Source organism: Acanthaster planci, linkage group LG12 (genome assembly GCF_054643075.1).
Source record: "Acanthaster planci isolate LZ-2023a linkage group LG12, COTS_SCS, whole genome shotgun sequence".
Classification (NCBI taxonomy): Eukaryota; Metazoa; Echinodermata; class Asteroidea; order Valvatida; family Acanthasteridae; genus Acanthaster; species Acanthaster planci.
In genome coordinates this window covers 12,559,193-12,580,099 of record NC_141788.1, presented here as the reverse complement: position 1 = coordinate 12,580,099, position 20,907 = coordinate 12,559,193, and the positions used below count along the sequence as shown (strand labels likewise).

At 40.4% G+C, this 20,907-nt stretch overlaps 1 protein-coding gene across 11 annotated transcripts in view; it reads right to left on the bottom strand.

Annotated features, from left to right (window-relative positions):
- LOC110988044 (serum paraoxonase/arylesterase 2-like) overlaps nt 1-20,907 on the bottom strand; it is a 190,888-nt gene that overhangs the window by 14,116 nt on the left and 155,865 nt on the right. The window contains exon 8 of one of the 11 annotated variants that reach the window (XM_087144535.1): nt 17,472-17,600. The exons of the other annotated variants lie outside the window; for them this stretch is intronic. Within the exon in view, the coding sequence (XP_087000661.1) occupies nt 17,487-17,600 (114 nt within the window). The 3' untranslated portion in view covers nt 17,472-17,486. Of the gene's footprint in view, nt 1-17,471; nt 17,601-20,907 lie in introns of those variants that run through there. 11 annotated transcript variants of the gene reach the window in all.

The following is a 20,907-nucleotide window of genomic DNA, read 5'->3' as shown; positions in this document are numbered from 1 at the left end:
CAACATTTCAATTAACAGCAGTTATTTAGATCAGATAAACATCAAGTATACACCATCACACAAATAAGCTGAGTCTTTCACCAATAGACACAAAGCATTATATGTTACCAAATGGCATAGATACATTAGCTTACGGGCACTGTCAATCGTTAATTCGCAGATTTAAGGCGACCAACCTAGAGCGCACCAAGCAAGTGTTACAAGACATTAAACCCAAACCAAAAGTCACATGCGATTCATTCATTTACGAATGGGTGTATAACTCAGATTTTAAAGATAAAGAAAAGGCCCTTAATTTAGTTTTTGTGCAGTTAAGCCTAAAAAACTAAGCTTTCTCAGGCGGTAATTCGGTGTCCTCGGGTACAACTTGAAGGTCTTCTTTGACGAAACTTCTATTTGGCCCGTTTAACAGATAGTACAAAGTAGGTCCCGCTTTTACCTTTTTGCCCCGGACTCATTTAAATTGACTCGTGCGCTTCTCTACTTGATAAACATCAATGGACCAAAGGGGATCGGTTGCCCTTTTAACTGAACCACCTCCCTGCTCACCTGGGTAATAAAGGTACCGCACTAAAACGCCAGGACCTAGTTCGCTCGCTGTGCTTCTTTCAGGTGCTGCTGGTGTTTGTTTCACTCGGTCTAATTTGACAGCTTTTGCAGGCTCTTTGTTGATTAAACGTGTTTTTTTCCTCGTTTAAAAATTTCACAACTTGAGGCAAACGTTCCACCCATTCAACGTTACGATGCCTACGTTTAACATTTCTTGCACATATTGATGGCTGGATAAACACTCAGCTAAAGTTCGATTAAACCGTTCTAAGATTCCCGGTGATCGATGTACTCCAGGTTCACCCACTTGTACCGATAAGCCTTTCTTAACAAACGTCTTTTTAAACTCGCCTTTAAATTCTGACACCGAGTCTACGTTAATTAACTTGGGTCAAGTCAAGGGCGATCTTTTATAAATTTGATTCATGGCTTCTCATGCTTGATCGGCGGTTTTACTGGTCAACGGTTCTGCTTCTTTGTACCGCAAACCGATGTCTACTACAGTTAAGGCATATTTAAAAGTTTTACGATTCACTCAATACCAAGGCAAGTATAAAATATCTAATTGATGCGGGCAATGCATCAGACTCGGCCAACAACGGCAAAGATAAAGCTATAGCCTACGCTTTTGGAAACAGATATGCAATTCCATTAGACACACCTCTGTTGACGGATCATGGTCCTTTCTATCCATCGGGTTTTAAAGAGCCTTTAACGTATTAACTGACTTTTAACAACCACGGCAAAGTAGTTAATTCGACAGATGCGGCCCCAGAGTACAACATTTCGGATATAACTTTAGCATACGAAGTCGTCACCAATCGCACCCTGGCCCAAGCTTTGAGGCAGAAACATAAAGGGCTCGTGTATTACTTATTTGACAGGATACACTTTTGGAAGAAACAGGCGGTAAAAAATCAGACACGTTGTGGAACATCAGCATCGACCAGACTATTAAAAGTCTAAAAGGCGTGTTAATTTTGTTCAAAGATCCAACGGTCAAAAAGCCTCAAAGGTTTTACAATCCGCACATAACTAAATCTGTAGTCACGGTAGAGGGCAAACTGAATCAACTGTATTCACAAGGACTTTTTGAGTATCAACATTGGATAGAAGTTAAATACTTTGGTGACTCAAATACTGAATCGGCTCGTGCGGTAGTCAAAGACTTAAACTTGACCAGAGTGGATGTGGCCAATTATTTAAAAGACAAATATGGGCTCTGGCTCGATTTCAGGAGCTTGGATGACAACTCGGTACATGGATCTGGTATACCTCTCGGTGGAGGCGGTGACATATCGATATAGATGGAAAGACAGGCTGAAACCGTGGGACCTTTGACAATGTACGTCTTTTTAATTATGGACTCACAGTTGACTGTGAAAGATGGAAATTTTAAGAGTCTAGTGTATTAGGTGAAGTTGAATAAGTCTAGTTTAATTTACAAAGGAGCCAGTTGTTTAAATCACCTCACTGCGCTTTGATCGTGGGTAAAACAGGCAAGACACAGTGGATTTTGGATCTTTTAGAAACCGAGTATTGATTTGCATTTGAGGCAGTAGTAATTATTTGCCCCACGTTGCTTAAGAACAAAACTTACCTAGAGCGGCTATGGATCTACACCGAAGATGACGTTCATTTATGTGATTTGGACAGAGAAAAGCTAGAGCTAAATGAGGCGCTCGATTTGCACCAGAAAGTGTTTGACGGTACACATACCTTGTTTATCATAGACGACTGAGCGGCTGACCAATTTATCAAGTACAGGAAAAATCCAAAGGAAGCAGCACATGCACTTTGAGTAAGATGGCTTTCAGCGGTAGACACTTTAACCATTTATGTTGGTTATTGAGCCAGAAATACAACTCGGTGCTCAAAGACTACAGAGAGAACAAGGCGTGGATTGCTTTGTTCTACTACAAGGATAAGAACTCATTTTACCAATGTTTGGATGAAAACAACGTTGTACCCGATGAGAAACGTGAATCGATTACAAGTCATTTGAGAGACATTAAATATAGCAAGTTGATTTTAATCACCAAGCTACCCGTGAATCATATGCTCAAATAAAAATGAGAAAAAAATTTAACCACATATATATATAAACAACAAATAAGGATGGCAAACAAAATTTGTAAGGTATGTAAGGCAGAGAAAGACCTTTCTAATTTTAGAGTCAGATCAAGTGGTAAAGTTAACACTTTTTGCAACCAATGTATTGCTAAGAAGATGGAGTATATACTCAAGAACCATTGCCCCCACGGGAGACAGAAGCATATGTGCAAAGAGTGTGGTGGCGTGGGAATCTGTAAACATAACAGACAAAGAAGCACGTGTAGAATTTGTAACGATTCTGTAGAAGCCGCTACTGGTGAATGGCTTTACAGCTGCCATCAAAGTGATAAAATGTGTAGCCAATTTAAACGCGATCGCTTCATTGATACCGATTTCTGCCGTGGTTTAATCGAGGACTATGAACACTGCTATTATGACGACTGTAGACAAAAGCTCCAGTACACAGAGCATAAATCTGACCTTGGTACTATAGAGTGATTAGACAACAAAATTGGTCACATTAAGTCCAACTGCGTACTCTGCTGCCTGAGTTGTAGGTCAAGTAAGACTCGCTTTGCAGTTAACTGCTGAAGCAACTTGAACTACTTATCCTTTGTTATAGTTGGTCTTAAAACAAATTTTTTATTTGTTTTAAGTAAAGAACAGTGATGTTACAATTGATCCGGGTAGTTATCGAGCTAGTTATTGCAGCTCACTTGACTTATTACTCGTTTGAATATTTATACTTTAAACAAACGTTCAACAAATTTAAAACATATATATTAAAATGGACGACATTAAAAACATCCTCAATGACACAAAAAGTGAAAACAAATCCACAGAACTAAAACCCAACGTTAAAGACTGCCTCTGTTCAGTAGTGGCCTTGGGTGAATCAAAGAAGTACCTGGGAAAAGAATTCACCGTGAAAGACATCGAGTCACTTACCTCGACGGAACAAGATAAATTGTTTCAATTGTATGAGGTTAAATTTGGCAAAGAGATCATTAAAACCTTAATTCACTCGATTTTAAGCTTATACGCGAGTTTGTTAGGAATAGCTACCCCGGTAGAACTTTTGGGCTTCAAAATCAATTTGAAATCTGAAGAAGCGCTCACTAAGGACCTAAACGACGACCTGATCATTAGCCAAACCATGGGTCATTTTTTAAGCGAGTTATGTTATAAATACGCCGTGTACCTATCATCACTGGCAGCCACGTTAATTACAACTAAGCATTTGGAGTTCAACAAAAGTTCTCTTATATTAAAAGAAGATGCTAACAGAACAGGAACCAATGGCGAGCAGTCCAGCAAAGACTCCAGCCAAAACGCAGATACAGACGGTAACTAAGACCAAGAACCCAAAACGTGTTGAGCACGGTAAACACTTGGCCGAGCATGACAAAAAAATGAAGCAGCACCTAGCTAAAATGAAAATAGGCAAAGCGAGTGAACCGCGTGAACGAGTGAAAGTAAAATCTTCTTTAAAGACAACCGATACCTGATCCTGGGCGGGTTAGCCATCGGGGGAATCACGCTATTTTTGTATTTGAAAAGGAAACTCGGTGAACTAAAAGAGCCGATTCAAACAAAAGTTACCCAGACAAAAGATCCAGAACCAGAACCAAAGACAGCACCTAAAGCGAGTGACAAAGAAATTTTGGAGATGGAGTAAGTTAAGTTTAAAAGTTAAATTTAAAAATACTATATAATAAAAATGAGTAACACAAAATCAATTGATGTAAACGGGATTGCTAATACGATCTACCATGGTGCCGTAGTTTCTGCAATTTCCATGGGATACGCCATGCTAGGTAAAAGGCTGTTAAAAATTATACCACCAGATTTGGATCGGTTGAGTATCGAAGATGACCGCGCTCGCTAGTGGTGCGTTAACTACCCATGGTTGGCTCGTGGCGCAAGGTGTATTACCTGCAAGTTTGCCCAGTAGTTAAAGTAAGTTTAAATTGTTTATTCTAAAGTTAAGTAAAAGTTAAAAAAGTAAAATGGCAGAAGGAGGATTTGAACCAGTCGATTTTGAACCAAATGATATACCCCTAGAAGACCTGCAAGAAGAAGCTGATAAAGAAGACATTACATGGGATGATACCTTTGATACAACACAAGAAGCAACGACTTCATTCACTCGCGGCACGTTTAAACCAAAATTGACCCAAGCCCCGGTTGAACCAAAATTGTCGCTAGCCCCCAGGCCCATATTAGAACTTGATACGACCTTTGTATCGAGGCAAAAAACAACTTTGACAAGCTGTAGAATAGCATCAACTACAGCTAAAATGAATGATTTTATGACACGGTTAAAAGAGAAACTGGGTACGAAGCGTTAATTAGAGATCCAAACGTGTTTAATTAAGATAGCAAAGACCGCCTGTGCGTAAAGTTCGAGGGCAAAACAGTTATCTTAACCCGAGAAAAAAAATAGTAGTGTATTTCTTAGCCTAAATACTATAAAGCAAAAAAACAAACATCGATTTTGTAAGGCGTGTCCCTAGGCTTACGTGACTGTGTTTCTGGCAAAACAAAACAGCAGGCACAAGAAGTGGCTCGTAAACTTGCACAACTTCACCCCGAAAACCTCAAGATCAAAGACCTCCCAGAAGCATCAGATCGAGCCAGCGACATCGTAGAAGAAATCACATGAGATGTAGACATTCAAACCGAAGGATCAAATTACAGGGAACTAGTCACTTTAGACAAGTCGTTACAGATGGTCAAAGGAGAACTGACTTAAATCAAGGTAAGTTAGATCAGTTGGACAAAAAGATTCGGCAGGTTGAAGCCGAGTTAGAAGAAGCGACATCTGAAGGAGAACGTGCAGAAATTCGGCAACAGTTAGACAACCTACAAGTCGAAAGACAAGCAGGTTAGAAGTCATTGATAGGAACACTGGTCAATTGAGGAGCCAAATCAATTGCATTAAGGAAACGATTGAAAAGGTCATGAATTACGACACAACTTTACACGAGAAAATACAAACGTTTTTAGAGAGCAGGGTGTAACGATCGTAAGTATTTCAACAGCTTTTAGTTAGGCTGTGAGTACCATCGTAAGTAGTGTCGTAGCTGCTGTCAGAGCTGCCGGCACGTCTAATATTACACCAGAACCCACGCCAAAACCGGCCCTGACACCTGAACCAAAATCACCAGGTAAAGGAGGCATAACCGATTGGGTTAAACGGCAACTGTGGAACTTGGCAAACGTGTTGAAGAAACTCGATTTGAAAGCGCTGGGGGCTTTGCCCGGAATCATTTTGAGTTGGATTTTTAGCATGGGGAGTAAAGCGGTCGCTTGGGTTGCGGAGCATGCACTTTGTTTGTAGGCATGGGTGTTTTGATTTTGACTTATGTACAGAGGATGTAAGTAGGTGAAGTAGGGCAAAAAAATTAAAAACCCTTCTCAAATTTGGGAGGGTTTTTTATGCTTTTTATTTTTCTAAGTTAATACTTCATACAACTTAAGTTAATACTTTATACAACATAAAACCGAGACCACCCACGGCAATGGCTCCTACAATTAAAGACAGTTTTTCTTCGTTGTGGATGTCTAACGGTTTCTTTTCTGGTAAGATCGTTGGCTTGGGAGTTGGCTTCACATTTGTTTCTGGTAAAATTGTTGGTTCTTTTTCTTCCACTTCATTATCAAAATTGTTAACTGACAATCCACCAGAATTTAAACTCGGTACATAACTAGTCTGCATGCCTTTGGTGGCGATTTGTAAATTATTGTTGTAGCCTTCAAATGTACTGATGTGTAACATATCTGAGGGCACCACATACAAACTACAAAGTTTAAAGGCATTTTGGCATATTGCAACGAATCTTGGGATTGGTTTATTGATTGTTCAAGATCGGGCTTAGGGTTTTACGTCTCGGTACGACGGGGGCGGGTCCTCGTACTTGACTGACTTGTGCAAAGTTATTCGCCAAGTTTTTTCATAAGATCTTTTTTAAAAACTGCCATCCTTTCATTGGCTAGCGCTTCCGCTCTTTCACTGGCTTGTCGTTAAAATTCTTCTTTACTCGTCAATTTACTTTCTTTCAATTGTCGTCGTATTTGACCTAATTTTTAAAAAAATGTCTAACTCGATTAAAATTTTGCCAATATCATTCAAGAGCTCACCTCGCTCGTTTTTCTGTCTATCAACTTTTTAGGCATTTTGCACATCTCGGGTGTTGAGTTGGTAATGGTTGAGATGAGCTTCGAGGATGAAGTCTATCGTATATAGGTTCTGTTAGCCCGTCAAAATAAGTCTTTTAGTTATTTCTCTTCTGGGTCTTGTGGGTTGTATGGGGGAGTTTGTTATAGGTCGAGTTGGCGGATTCCCTTCATAAATTTCATGCAAGGCTTGTTTCTGCCCCTCAAGCAATGAAACTGATTGATTTTTATTGTCGATATCATAAGCTAAACAAGCCCGCGTTTCTAACGGTTGTCTTTAGACAAAAAAAGTCTAACTCTATTGAAATTTTGCCGATATTATTCAAGAGCTCACCTTGCTCGTTTTTCTGTCTATCAACTTTTTAAGCATTTTACACATCTCGGGTGTTGAGTTGCAAGGCTCAGTAGCTATCACATCTAGCAAGTCTAAAGACTGTCTGTTATAAAAGTTGTCAACTGTTTGCAATGAATAAACGCGAGTTTCAAGGGGTTTAAATAATACTTGCCTTCATAAATAACGTTGGGTAAAAGTTTGATTTTCGGTAAGTTCAACAGCTTAGACACTTCTATATTTAGTTGCAACTTGAGGTTGGGGTCCGTAGTGGCTAAAGTCACCCTTTTAGATTCTGAGTGAACCTTAAAAGACAGGGATCAAGTTTAACAAAAACTCAAACCAGTCCACGTTATAATAACCGGGAGACACCATGATGCTTCCTCTTTGACCCCCGGGTAATGGTTGAGATGAGCTTCGAGGATGAAGTCTATCGTATATAGGTTCTGTTAGCCTCGTCAAAATAAGTCTTTTAGTTATTTCTCTTCTGGGTCTTGTGGGTTGTATGGGGGAGTTTGTTATAGGTCGAGTTGGCGGATTCCCTTCATAAATTTCATGCAAGGCTTGTTTCTGCCCCTCAAGCAATGAAACTGATTGATTTTTTTAATTTCGATATCATAAGCTAAACAAGCCCGCATTTCTAATGGTTGTCTTTGGTTTAACTGCGCTTCTAAAGTTGTGATTTCTTGGTTTAGCTGCTCAATTTCATCAGTGTCGATTCTGATTTCTTCTGCTAAAGGACCTCTTTTATTTGTTTGAATCAATCTGGTTTTAGCTGTTTTTATTAATTTGGAATTTGGGGCTACTTCCCTTCTTTCCTCTGAAGGTATTCCAGGCAGTATTTCGCCACTGACCCCCGCAGGCCTACTGTCCAAGTTTGCATCCCACTCAATTTCAGGAGCATTTGTTACCTTAAAATACCCAGCTTTAAACTTAATATTTTTTACTCTGACAACGTTGTCGCCTTTAGTGTTGTTGATCTCGTCTTTCAATTCAAACGTCTGTGGATTTTCGGTCAAGTGAAAAGTGTGAGTCTCCATTTTATTATAAACAGGTTTATAAAAATCTTGTTTGACAAGTTTAAATTTATCGAGGGCGTTGTCCCAGTGCTTATCTCAGACTTGAAATAGGTCTTTAACGGTTGATTCAGCTTCCCCAGTTACGTCTTGGTATAAGACGGCGATTAAGGCCTTCAGTGGTTTGCCTCTGGAGATCATACCCGCTAAAACTCGGTTTAATTATTCTATGACGCCTGCTAAGTCACACGTCAATTGAACGTTTAATAAAAAAGTTTTACCCGAGTTGATTTTATTTTTTTTGAAACAAAATGCTGGTTATATTTACCGCCCACCCACTGTCCACTTTGTCTGAATAAATGCGAGTTATCACTAATCCACAATCGCGGCATACGAGTTTGTAATCTCCTATTATTTGTCGTCGTGAGAACAGGTGGGTTCTTCTTCTTCTTTTTTTGTTCTTCACACGGGGTAACATTTGGCTAAAAAAATGGATTAAGTTTTGTTCGTCCATGGGTAAATACTCGCTTTTGCAGGTTTGGTTAGACATGGTTTTTATTAATAGCTCATTTATTTCAGGCAGTTAAATAAGGGGTTTTTAACCATGCTTTTATAATCCTTGGCGTCTAAAATTCCTACTTTCGTCCTCGAGGGCCATCAGATATTCGATATAACCTGGAGGTAAGCCTGCTGCCGACTGAGATTGTAAACCTGTTTCTTGAGATCGTATACCTACATGTACTTTCATCAATCATGAACCCTATTTTCCTCAGCTCAATGTCCAATTCATTCTGTACTTTGGGTATGGGGTCATTTGGTGTAATTATTTTAAGTCTTTTATAATCCCCGTCATTTTGATCACCAATGGATATTAAAAACTTGTTGTGTCTCAAATCCATGCAATTGATGCAATAAGTGCAGTAAGAGAAACCGATGCACTCGGTACAATTTTTACAAGATTCACACTCCCAACAACTGACACATTTCTGACAGGATTCACAATCAAAACAATTGGTACACTTGGTGCAAAAGTGACAATTGACGTTGTCTTTTAGTTTTTTCTCGCTTGGTTTTTCCATCTTTCTATTTTTACGTAGATCTTTAAAATTTTTCTCATTTTTTTGTAGCGACTTGACTCGACATGTTTTTTATCAATAGTCCATTTATTTAAGGCGGTCGCAAACAGAGCTGCATAAAAATATTATAAATAGGCCGGGCAAGTCGAGGCTTGTAGCGGTTGGGGAAGCAAGGGGAATTCCCCTTTTTTTGTTTGAGAGCTTCGATTTGTTTACAAAAAGTGCCGGGGTCAAAGGTCGAGGTGAGTGAAGTGGTCTGTGTGGACGAGTGACGTGTGCGCGAGTGAAGTGTGTGAGTTGTGGAAGCACCGGGGTCAAAGGTCAAGGTGAGTGAAGTGGGAAGTCCCGGCGCTGGAGTGAATGGGTCTGTGGGCAGTGAAGCGTGGAAGCAGAGTGGAAAAGGAGTTGGGCCTGAACTCTCTTCTACCTACTACTCAGCCTCCAACAGCCTTTCTTATAGTACATTTAGGCACAAAATCTTACAACCATTGATGAGTATGGTCTTGCCAAAAAATTGCAGTATTTTTGTGCGATTCTGCCGCTTTGTTCCCCTCAACAGTCTTTGTATAGTCGAAATTCTGCCTCGCATTTTCTACTTTGGTGCTCGCTTTCAGCCAGCCGTTGAACGCAAACGGCGCATAATCAATCGTTGGGCCAAATCACGATGTGCAGCCTTGCCTTTGGCTTCTTGTCTCCATCACCCTCAGTTTGTATGGAATGACTTGTCATTGTCTCGCTATGACCGTGTCCACCTTTCCATAAGGGGAATACAGCTTTTGGCAGAGAATTTATATCAGTGCATTTTGTCCCACATGCATAAATATTCTAGTTTAATTCATGTTTCTTAAATGTTGGTTCTGGGTTTTGCTGTCTGTCTTTGGTAGGCGCGCTTAGCGCAGTTGGCATTTTTCAGGCAGACAGCTAGCCGATAAAGCCTACATTTTTGTTTGTTAAACATTGTGAAAGTGCAGTAACCATAGCGCTGGCATGTTTCAAAAGGCTATGCTCCTGACCAAATGTTCAACATTGATGGGAACACACCTGCACTCCGACTTGTAAACTTTATATGTATGTATTTCCTTCCCCTTTTGCATTTAATGTAATGTAGTTTATCTTATAACTCGGGTCTGGGTCTCGTGCACCCGCTGAGTTTAGCTGGTAGTGGAAATTTGCTCTAGTATTCAGGCCTCAGTCAGGTGCACCCGCTGAAACTAGTAAGGGGTACCCCACTTCATTTGTTGGTTATAACTTAGGTCTGGGTCTCGTGCACCCGCTGAGTTTAGCTGGTAGTGGAAATTTGCTCTAGTATTCAGGCCTCAGTCAGGTGCACCTGCTGAAACTAGTAAGGGGTACCCCACTTCATTTGTTGGTTATAACTTAGGTCTGGGTCTGGTGCACCAACAAAAATTTGATTCCGTGTCCGGCTTTGCTAAATTTCGGTAACCGGCACATTTGGTTGAATAAAGAAAAATATGACTATGGCACATTCACATGAGTCAGTTGTCAGTTTCCAGTCATTAGTGAGTCTGAGTATAATACTATGCCTTAGAAGGTGTTTCACGCAATATATCATAAAATGAAACTGAGGTATACGAAAAATTGATGTTTAAATCATTCACAAATCCTCAAGGAATCTTACAGGCCATTGATCACAACTAAAGTCGGACTATATTTTCTCGTGGACGTAGATGGCGCTGACATTGGCAAATACATTGGGTATGTGAGTGCAGGATCAAAGTACAGTAACTTTGTTGTTGGAATTCTGCCTCCTTATTGAGAGGGTGGATCATTGTATGCACTAAACTTCGATGTCAGAATTCTGCCCCCTTACTGGGAGGGCAGATCATAGTATGCACTTAATTTGTTGCTGGAATTCTGCCCCCAAATTGGGAGGGCAGATCATAGCACAAACTCAACTTCATTGTCGGAATTCGGCCCCTTATTGGAAGAGCGGATCAAAGTGTGCACTTAACATCATTGTCATAATTCTGCTTCATAATTGAGAAGGCAGATAAAGGTATGCACTAAATTTCGCTGTCAGAACACTTCTTCAACAAAATGATCTCTATTTTAGGCAGCCATATTGATGTTTTGTCAATTCAAGGTGGAAGTAAAACATTCCTCCATGGTCTATTTCATACACTTAAATGCCTTTGTGAGTTTTCACAAGTTGTTAGACACAAACAATATTAAGAAATGTTGGTAGCTTATTTTACAAGTAGTTCTATAAAGCAATACTCTTTTATCTTATAAACATTTCAGCTGCTCTGTAAGGACACCTTGTAAAGTCCACAAACAAAACAATTTTGTTTTAATTTGAAAGGCCTATGTTTTATTTCACTCCATTCCCACCGACATGCATTATCAGAGGCCTAATCTTTAACCCCAACAGTCCTCAATCCTTCACCTGTTGGAGGACTGAGGACCGTTAGAGTTAAGGTTCAACATAACCCCTTTTGGCCACATTTGCTCACATGTTAATCATCAGGAGGGAATACTTTAACTCATTGGTAGACTATACTTCCCTCTATTGGGTGCTGGACCTTACAAGCGCTCCTGATGCTGTACATACAGGAACCAGGGTCAATGTGATTGGTCATGGGCTAAGGGAATTAAAGTGTTTATTATTTTTCAGTTGGTACTCACATCAGTCAACCATTCAGATTCAAAAATAGAAAAAAATAGTTTTTTATTTGTAAAAATCTGTGATCCACCGAAAAATAATTTACTGATATAAAAATACTATTCTCTGTCCTCGAAATTTGTTCTTTAAAACCTGTGCACCGGCTTATAAATATCAGGTTGCCTTCTACCTGTTTTTGTCTTTTGTTTTTCAATTCAGTCCATTCAATCAATATGTACTTTTCTATCAGAGGAGACTACACTTCAAACTCAATGGAACATACTCAATGTACTGAGCATTGCTGTGTACTATATGTAAGCCCAACCACAGTGTACATGTACACACCATGCACAATGTTCAACTGCGTGTACAGATGAAATAAGACAGTCCCCACATTGGTTGCGTGTGGCAGTTGTGGAAAAGTAGATCCGGCAGAAGGTCGGACTGGCCACCAGTGTGTTGATGGATGGAGTAATTGATAGTAGATAAGGACGCCTTCCCTGGGGTATAGATTAACATTGGAATCCTGGTGGCAGAGAGGGCCAGATTTTTAAAAGAGAAATTTGCATCATGGTTGGCATTTACTTGGTTTGAGTTTAAGCCCTCCCTCTCTCAACCTCACTAGTACCACTATCAGACATTGTACTGTCTGAGCCTCTGTCTCAGCAAAGACGATCATGTCATCTAGGATTTCCCACTGTAGCCCCGCCATGACCTTCTCCATAAGTCTTTCAAAGGTAGCTGGGCACGCATTTCCATCTGCGCAGCCCATTTCTCACCACGAACATGGATTTCTGACTGGCCTCATCATCAATGGCCTTGTCTCATCAATGAGTGGAACTCGGTATGCATCTTTAATGGTGATAGCATTTAACTTTCTATAATCTACACAGAAATGCTTTGTCCAATCTTTCTTCGTCACAAAGATGGCATTGGCTGTCCAAGGACTGTCCAAGGGTTCTATCATACCTCGTTCCTCCAGGTCAGTGGCCTGCCTCTGGATTTCTTCCTGGTTATAAGATTGGCATCTGTGCTTCTCTTTTATGGGTCTTGCATCACCAGTCTTGCTTAACGACATCAGTTCTGCCAATGTCATGGTCACCAGATGAGAAAACATCTTGAAAGTCTACCAAAAGTTTCTCTACTTCTCTTTGGCACTGCCCCTCTAGAGTAGAAACACTCCTATTGTACAGGTCTTGCAAGTACTCTGGCGAGTACTCTGCCTTGAATCTGTAGGCTTGTCCATTATAATGTGGACTGCCTTGGGCTCTACCGCAGTGACCATTTCCACAACAGTCCCTTTCTTGGGTTCAATACCTGCAAAGGAACAGTCTCGTTCCCTGTCTCTACCAGCGATCTGGCCAGTACTAGACCTTTCTTGGCCAAATCTCCACCTCCTTCACGAGGCTCTACTGCAGCTGGACCTTCCAGCCCCTGCTTTTTCCAAACTATCTTGCCTGGCACCACAGCCTCATGCCCAGGGGGAATAACTATGGTTTCTGTCATCACTACTCTTCCAACAGAGGGCTCTCCAGCATTGCTGGTGCACTTAATTCTTTCTCCATTCACTCTCCACTCTTGAGTGTGGAATTCCAAATACCCGCCTATAGGCAAAAGGAAATCCATACCCAAAACACCCTGGAGCTTCATTTCTATGAAGACTGCCTTGACTGAGTGCATGGTTTTACCCACCTGCAAATCAACCCAAACGGCACCTAAGACTGCAAGGGGACTGTCATCTACCTGTTTTACTTGAACCTGCCTTGGTTCAAGGACTGGTCATTTCTCTGTTTGTATCTTGTAGAAGACTGTACTACTTATCAAGGTGTCGGTTGAACCAGTAGTAGTAAGGAAGTAAACAATTTAGGAGCACCTCCCCTTTCACCCCCTTTCACCCTCTTTCACCCATCCGCGCCCGGGTTTCCCACTTCACTCTTCTTGACCTTTTGACCCCGGCGCACTTTTCTGTCAACAACTTGTGACGTGCGTTGGCCTGCACCGATCGCACAAACAACCTACCCCGTGACTCTCAAACAAAAAAGGGACTTCCCCTCGCTACAAGTCTCACCTTGCCCGGCCTGAACTCGTGACTTCTCACAGTTTACAACCTAACAATATATAAAAAAACACGTCAAGTGAAGTCGATAAAAAAAATGAGAAAATTTTAGAAACCTTTATATAAATAGAGCCATGAGCAACCCAAAAGACAGACCTCTACTATCGACCTTTAATCAATTTAAGAAGGCTTTCAAGAAGATTTTGTCAAGCAGCATAATATTCCATTACCGGCACCCAAGCGTAAATTTCACACCAAACCCGAGCTCATTGAAGCCATATGAATGGACAAGAAACAATTTAGGTACCTCCTGCGTCAGTCATATCGCCAGCTGTTGAAAACGGTTCAAGAACACAATATTCCTTTTGCACACAAAGACAGATATGTTAAACAAGACTTTATTGAAGCAATTAAAACTTACACTCAGCCCGAGGAAATTGCGGAAGTCGACATTAGAAACTTGAGGCGCTTTAAGGGTAACTACCGCAATTGCGAATTGATACCCTGTTTCTTTGAATACGACCTCGTGCACTTTTTCGATTTTTATGAGACTTTCATCAAGAAGAAAGCATTGGAGAAGTTAAAAGAAGTTAGTTCTTACAAATTGCAAACGGCCCTAAAAGTGCAGTTTAGATTGGAAAAACCCAAAAAAAACTGACTTTGGCATATTTACCTTCCCGAGCAAAAATAAATTAGTTGCAAATAAAGCCAACGTGAAAAAGGCACTCGCTGAACAGAGGCAAAAACAGATAGAAGACGTGGAGGCTCATACACAACAAGGATCGGGATGGATCTTTAATAAAGTTGACGCTTTTTACATCAACGTGGTTAAATACAACCCGGTGGGTGCCACGTATATTCCATTTCCAGTGCAATTGGCGTATAAGAAAGCAATCATAAACGTCCAAAATAATGACCAGCAGTGTATCCGATGGGCACTGAGAGCAGCTTTAAAGTTATATTCTGGCAACATTAAAAGTCAGTTAGAAACAAATCCAAATTACAAAATAAATAACGAGCGCACCTCGACTTACACAGAAGCAGACGGTCTGAATTTTACAAACATAAGCTTTCCAACATCCATATCTCATATATCAACTTAGCAATTAACGTGTTTGGTTACGACAAAAAAGACGGTCTTTACATTCTTTACAAAAGTAAGTGCTTAGGTGAACCGATATTTACTTTACCCAAGTTGAAAAGAGTCACTATTGTTGGATTAAAAACTTTTCTCGGTTGACGGGTGATATTAATGAACACGACAGCCGAAAACACTGGTGCTTTAACTGCTTGTCACATTTTCAAACGGCAGAAAGACTAACCAGACACAAAGAAGATTACCAGGGTTTAGATGCAGGCACCTTTAAAGTCGAATTACCTGCCAAAGGCGAAAATATTCTCAAGTTTGAAAATTACAAGAACAAACAAGATGCACCTTTTGTCATTTATGCTGATTTTGAGTCGATTTTAGAAAAATTACCGCCAACAGATTCAAACACGGTCAAAACACAAATCCATAAGCCTTGCGGCTACTCATACGCGGTAGTGAGACGCGACGGGATTTGCACTTCATGCGATATTTATAGAGGTAAATACGCGGCGGTTAAATTTGTGCAGTCGCTTTCCAGAGAAGTTGAACAAATTAATGAAATGTTTAAAAACAAAGAGCCGTTGGTTTGGACACCTGAGTTACAAAAAATCTATGAAAATTGTAATTGCTGTTGGATCTGTGAAAAGCTTATCGGCAAGACAAAAGAATCTCAGTGTCAGTGCCCATTTCCAAATGAACCAAAACAAAGGACGAAAAAGCTGAAAACAGTTCTGTAAACAGAACTACGGCCTTGACCCAGCTAACTATTACACATCACCAGGCCTGTTGTGGGACGCTTTATTAAAATACTCGGGAGTCAAATTGGAACTACTAACCGACATCGACAAGCATTTGTTTTTTGAAAGGGCCAAACGTGGGGGAATTTCTAGCGTAGGTGCAAAGCGATATGCAAAGGCAAAAACCCGGACCTACCTGAATACGACCCAAACCAACCAGAGTCATACATCATGTACCTGGATGCGAATAATCTATACGGCTGAGCAATGAGTCAGTATCTACCCGTGGGTAAGTTTCAGTGGCTAAAAAGCTTGGACAAATTTACTCCCGGGTTTATCTCTAAGTTACAAGCCGAAGACACGCGTGGATACATATTTGAAGTGACTTTAGACTATCTTAAGCACCTACACGACAAACACAACGACTTCCTGCTGGCACCCGAAAATATGTCAATCCCAATGAATGGTTTTTAAGCTACCAACAAAATTTAATTAGCAACGGAGAGCAAGTAACCTCGGTAGACAAACTCTTGGTCACTTTAGGTACCAAACATAAATACGTAGTTCATTATCGCACGTTGCAAAAGTGCCTTGTACTCGGCCTTCAGTGAAGAGGTACACCGCGTCATGTCATTTGAACAATGGCCTTGGATGAAAAGCTACATCGATAAAAATACCAAATTGCGCAAATTGGCCAAGTCTGATTTTAAAAAGGATTTCTTCAAATTGATGAATAATTCTGTTTTTGGCAAGACTATGGAAAACGTGCACTATCGTATGGATGGCCATTTATTGAGGGACTTACAGGACGCAGATAAGTACAAAAAATTAACTTTTAAACCGAATTACAAATCAACTGTGCCGTTCAAAGAGTGCGATCTTTCATTTGTGGAAATGTACCGCGGAGTAAGCGTGCTCGACCTATCCAAAACTTTAATGTACAATTTCTACTACAATGAACTAAAATCAAATTTTGGTGAAAAAGTAAATTTACTTTATACGGATACAGATTTTCTGTTAGTTCAGATTCAAACTGACGATTTAAACGCCTACTTGAGTAAAAAGCATGAACTATTTGACTTTAGCAATTACCCGCCCAATCATTGACTTTACGACTCTAGAAACAAAAAAATAATCGGGAAAATGAAAGACGAGTTTGGAGGTCAGACAATTTCAGAGGTCGTTTGCATACGTCCAAAAATGTATTCGATCTTAACCACTGATCAAATTTAAAGAAGGCGAAAGGCGTGACAAACTCAAAAAAACCTAACCCACGAAATGTATAAAAGTTGCTTATTTGAACAGAAGCAGCATTTCAATAAACAGCTATTATTTAGGTCTGACAAACATCAGATATTCACAGTGTCGCAAAATAAGTTGAGCCTCTCGCCGTTAGTTGGCTTACGGGCACTATAAATCGAGGATCAGAGGATTTAAAGCAACTGACCTCGATCGAGCGAAGCAACCTATCAAGCTGAAAACAAAAGATCAATGCAAATCGTTTATCTATCACTAGGTGTACAACTCAAATTTTAAAGACAAAGAGAAAGCCCTCAATTCAGTTTTTGCGCAGATAAGGCCCGGGCTGTAATTCGGTATTCTCAGGTACGACTTGAAGTTCCTCTTTGACAAAACTCCTATTTGGCCCGTTTAATAAATAATATAAAGTGAGACCCGGGCTGTAATTCGGTATTCTCGGGTACGACTTGAAGTTCCTCTTTGACGAAACTCCTATTTGGCCCGTTTAATAAATAATATAAAGTGGGACCCGTTTTTACCCTTTTACCCCGGACTCGTTTAAATTGACTGATGCGCTTCTACAATTGATAAACGTCCACTGACCAGACAGGATCTGTTGCCCTTCTGACGGTGCTGCCCTCTTGCTCACCTGGGTAATATAAATATCTAACTAATACATTTGGAGGTAATAATTTCTACTTTATTTTTTGTCATTAACTTTTTACACTCGCCTTTAAATTCAGATCCCGAGTCTACCATTATAATTTTAGGCCAAGTCAAGGGCGATCGCTCGTAAATTTGTTTGCTCACTACGCTCACTTGCTCGGCCGTTTTACTGGTCAATGGTTCTGCTTCTTTATACCGTGAACCCACATCTACTACTGTCAAAGCATATTTAAACGTTTTTCTTTTAACACGGTCCCAGGGTAAATATAATATATCCATTTGATGCGCATAATGAGGTTCGACCGATTCTGCTTGCAAAGTCATTGGTCTCGCTACGTACGCAGGTGCGGGTAAATAAATTTGCCAAATAGCCTACTTTTTTAGCCAGTTCCTAATGACTGATTTGTTCGCACCGGTCTTTTCGTGTAGATGATCGACCGCGCTTTCTCCTCGCCAGTCGCCTTGCGGGCTGTAAAACAACTTTGAAATTTCTCGCTCCATTTTTAAAATAAAGTTACGCAAATCGATAAGCTAAGAAACCGACTAAGGCCGTCCCACCTAAAATCCACACAAACTCACGAATTTTTTGATCCTCGGAAGGCGCGTAGAAATCTGACAATTTAGGCTCTGGTGGCAACGGCATTAAATTTTTACCGGTCAATTCGCTGTAAGCTTGTAACGCTTCGTCCATGTTTACAAATGTTTGCTGACTCGCGCGTTCTTGTCGCATTCGTTCAGAAAATCTAGCATTCGTACGCAGTTTTGTTCCCATGATTCCTTCACTTGCGCCGATTGTTCTAACGCAAGGTCGTGACGCTTTCGGGGTGCATTACTTGTAACGCAGCCGATAAAATATCTAATGATCGGCGTAAATTTATTCATGGTAAGCAGAAATATCTATGAGTCGAATGTAACGGTTCCGAAATATGTATTCATGGTAAGCAGAAATCACGGTGTGTTGATTGTCACGGTTCTAAAATATGTATTTACGATAAGTGGAAATCATGGTGTGTTGATTGTCATGGTTCTGAAATATGTATTCACAGAAGGCGAAGATTGGATTGCAAAATTTGCAGCGACGCTATTCAAGTTACAATTAATCGCTGGTTATGTAGTTTTACATTTACTCGGAATAGCTACCCCGGTCGATCTCCTAGGATTCAAAGTCAATTTAACGTCTGAAGAAGCACTTACAAAAGATTTAAACGACGATCAAATTATCAGTAAGACCGTAGGTCATTTTCTAACCGAGATTTGTTATAAATACGGAATCTATTTATCGCCATTGGCAGTTGCGTTAATTACCGCTAAACAATTTGCAGTTCTCTTATTATAAAAGAGGATGTCAACCATGGAAGAAGTGAGCAAAGCGAGCCCGGCGAACAGCCTGATAAAATCCCAAATTCAGACAGTAACTAAAGTTAAAAACCCGAGACGAATGGAACAAGGTAAGAAATTAGCATGACATGACAACATCTCGCCAAGATGAGATTAGGCAAATCGAGTGACCCGAGTGACCCTAGCTTGGAAAATAAAATTTATGCAAACTTAAAAGACAACCAATATTTAATCATGAGTGGATTGGCGATCAGAGGAATCTTACTCGCATTTTATTTGAAAAGAAAACCTGCCAAATTACAGGAACCGATTCAACCAAAGCCAATTGTTCAACCAAAAAGCGAAGCGAACAACGAGCGGCCCGAGATTTTAGATTTGGAATAAATTTAAAAATCTGTTATATCGTCCGACTGTAAAATCCAATTGACCGTGTAAGTACTTGTGTAACCCGAGCCTTTAGGCGGTTTAGCCCAGCCAAAGCCCATGTAGGTAGACCCCGTGTATTTACTGTTGGTCACGTATAAATCGTGCGCGTCATAGTTTTTACCTAGGACAGGTACGTAACCGTTGTCGTAATAATAGGCAGTGCCTAATTTGTTTGACAAAGTGTCGCGAGTTTGTTTAAACGATTTGTTTGGGTCGACGCCATATAAAAGACACGTGTCCGTCAACTTCTGATGGTCGTAATTATTGTGTAACGCGTCAAATACGTCATCGCTAGGAATGGGCATCACGCAGTCGTAAAATATTTTTCGTACGGTGTAATATACGTGAAAATTGAATAAAGCCAAGATTGGGGTCAGACAGCAGGTCAAAACCCACGCCACAGGCCGTCGTCGCACAATAGGCTGCAAAATTAAACTGATTTTGATAAAACGAAATTGGCTCCGTCACCCAGCGATTGACGGCTTCATCCGAGGTTACTTTTGGTAATTTATACCCGTGCGTTAAATTTGGAAACTCGGCTGAAAACCAGTTGTCTTCGTTGACTAAAATTGTTAAACTACTAAAGTTGGCTCCTATTTATTTTATACGTCTTTATTTTTATTTTAAAGGAGGCGCCGTCAGTGGGATCGCTTCTCGATAAGCGGGTGGTAGATCTTGATATCGGACCGACTTTGTAAAACTTACTTGCCAAGTTTTCTCATAAGATCTTCTTTTAAAACGGCTGCCAGTCCGTTGGCTAGCACTTCCGCTCTCTCGTTGACTTGACGTTCAAATTCCTCTTTACCGCTCGCTTGCAGTTTGGTGCTCGTGTTTGATCTTATCTTTTCTTTCATTTCGTTAAATTTGTTCAGCTCGGATAAATTAAGTACAAATTCCTCTTGCGATGTGTCACCGTCTTCGATGGCGTGAGATACGTATTCCTCGATCATGTTTAATTTAGCGTCTGCAAACATTCGAATTTGGTCGTGCTTTTTAGTTTTATGGGCTAGCCGACGACTGGCATATTTTAATATCGCGTAAGCACCAAACGCACCGATAGCCATGCTTTCCATCACAAGTCCGATGGGTCCGGTAACGACGCCTAAAATAGCGGGAATTTCGACGGCTGCTGAGGTCACGCCCAGTGCTTCTATGCCGTACTTTATGTAACCGAGTGCGGTGAGTACCCATTTAATCTTTTTATAGCTAGCTTCGCGCGCGTCACGTTCTTTTTGAATCTGAGATTTGATTTCTTCGATCTTTTGAAGGCAGTAAATTTTAGTCTCCGCTTGTTCGGCCGAGTTTAAAGTTAAATCGGGGTGTTTGCTTAAATCCGGGTATACGTTAGTCGTCTTCTTGTTATTATATACGCATTTTTAAAAATGTCTCACTCCATTAAAATTTTGCCACCAACTTGTTAAAGCCATTTCTTCACAGTACAGTACATGTATGCACGTATGTTTATATTGGCTTATGGTTTTACTGAAATTCTTGTCATTATTTCACTTTGTAAATGCAAGCAAATT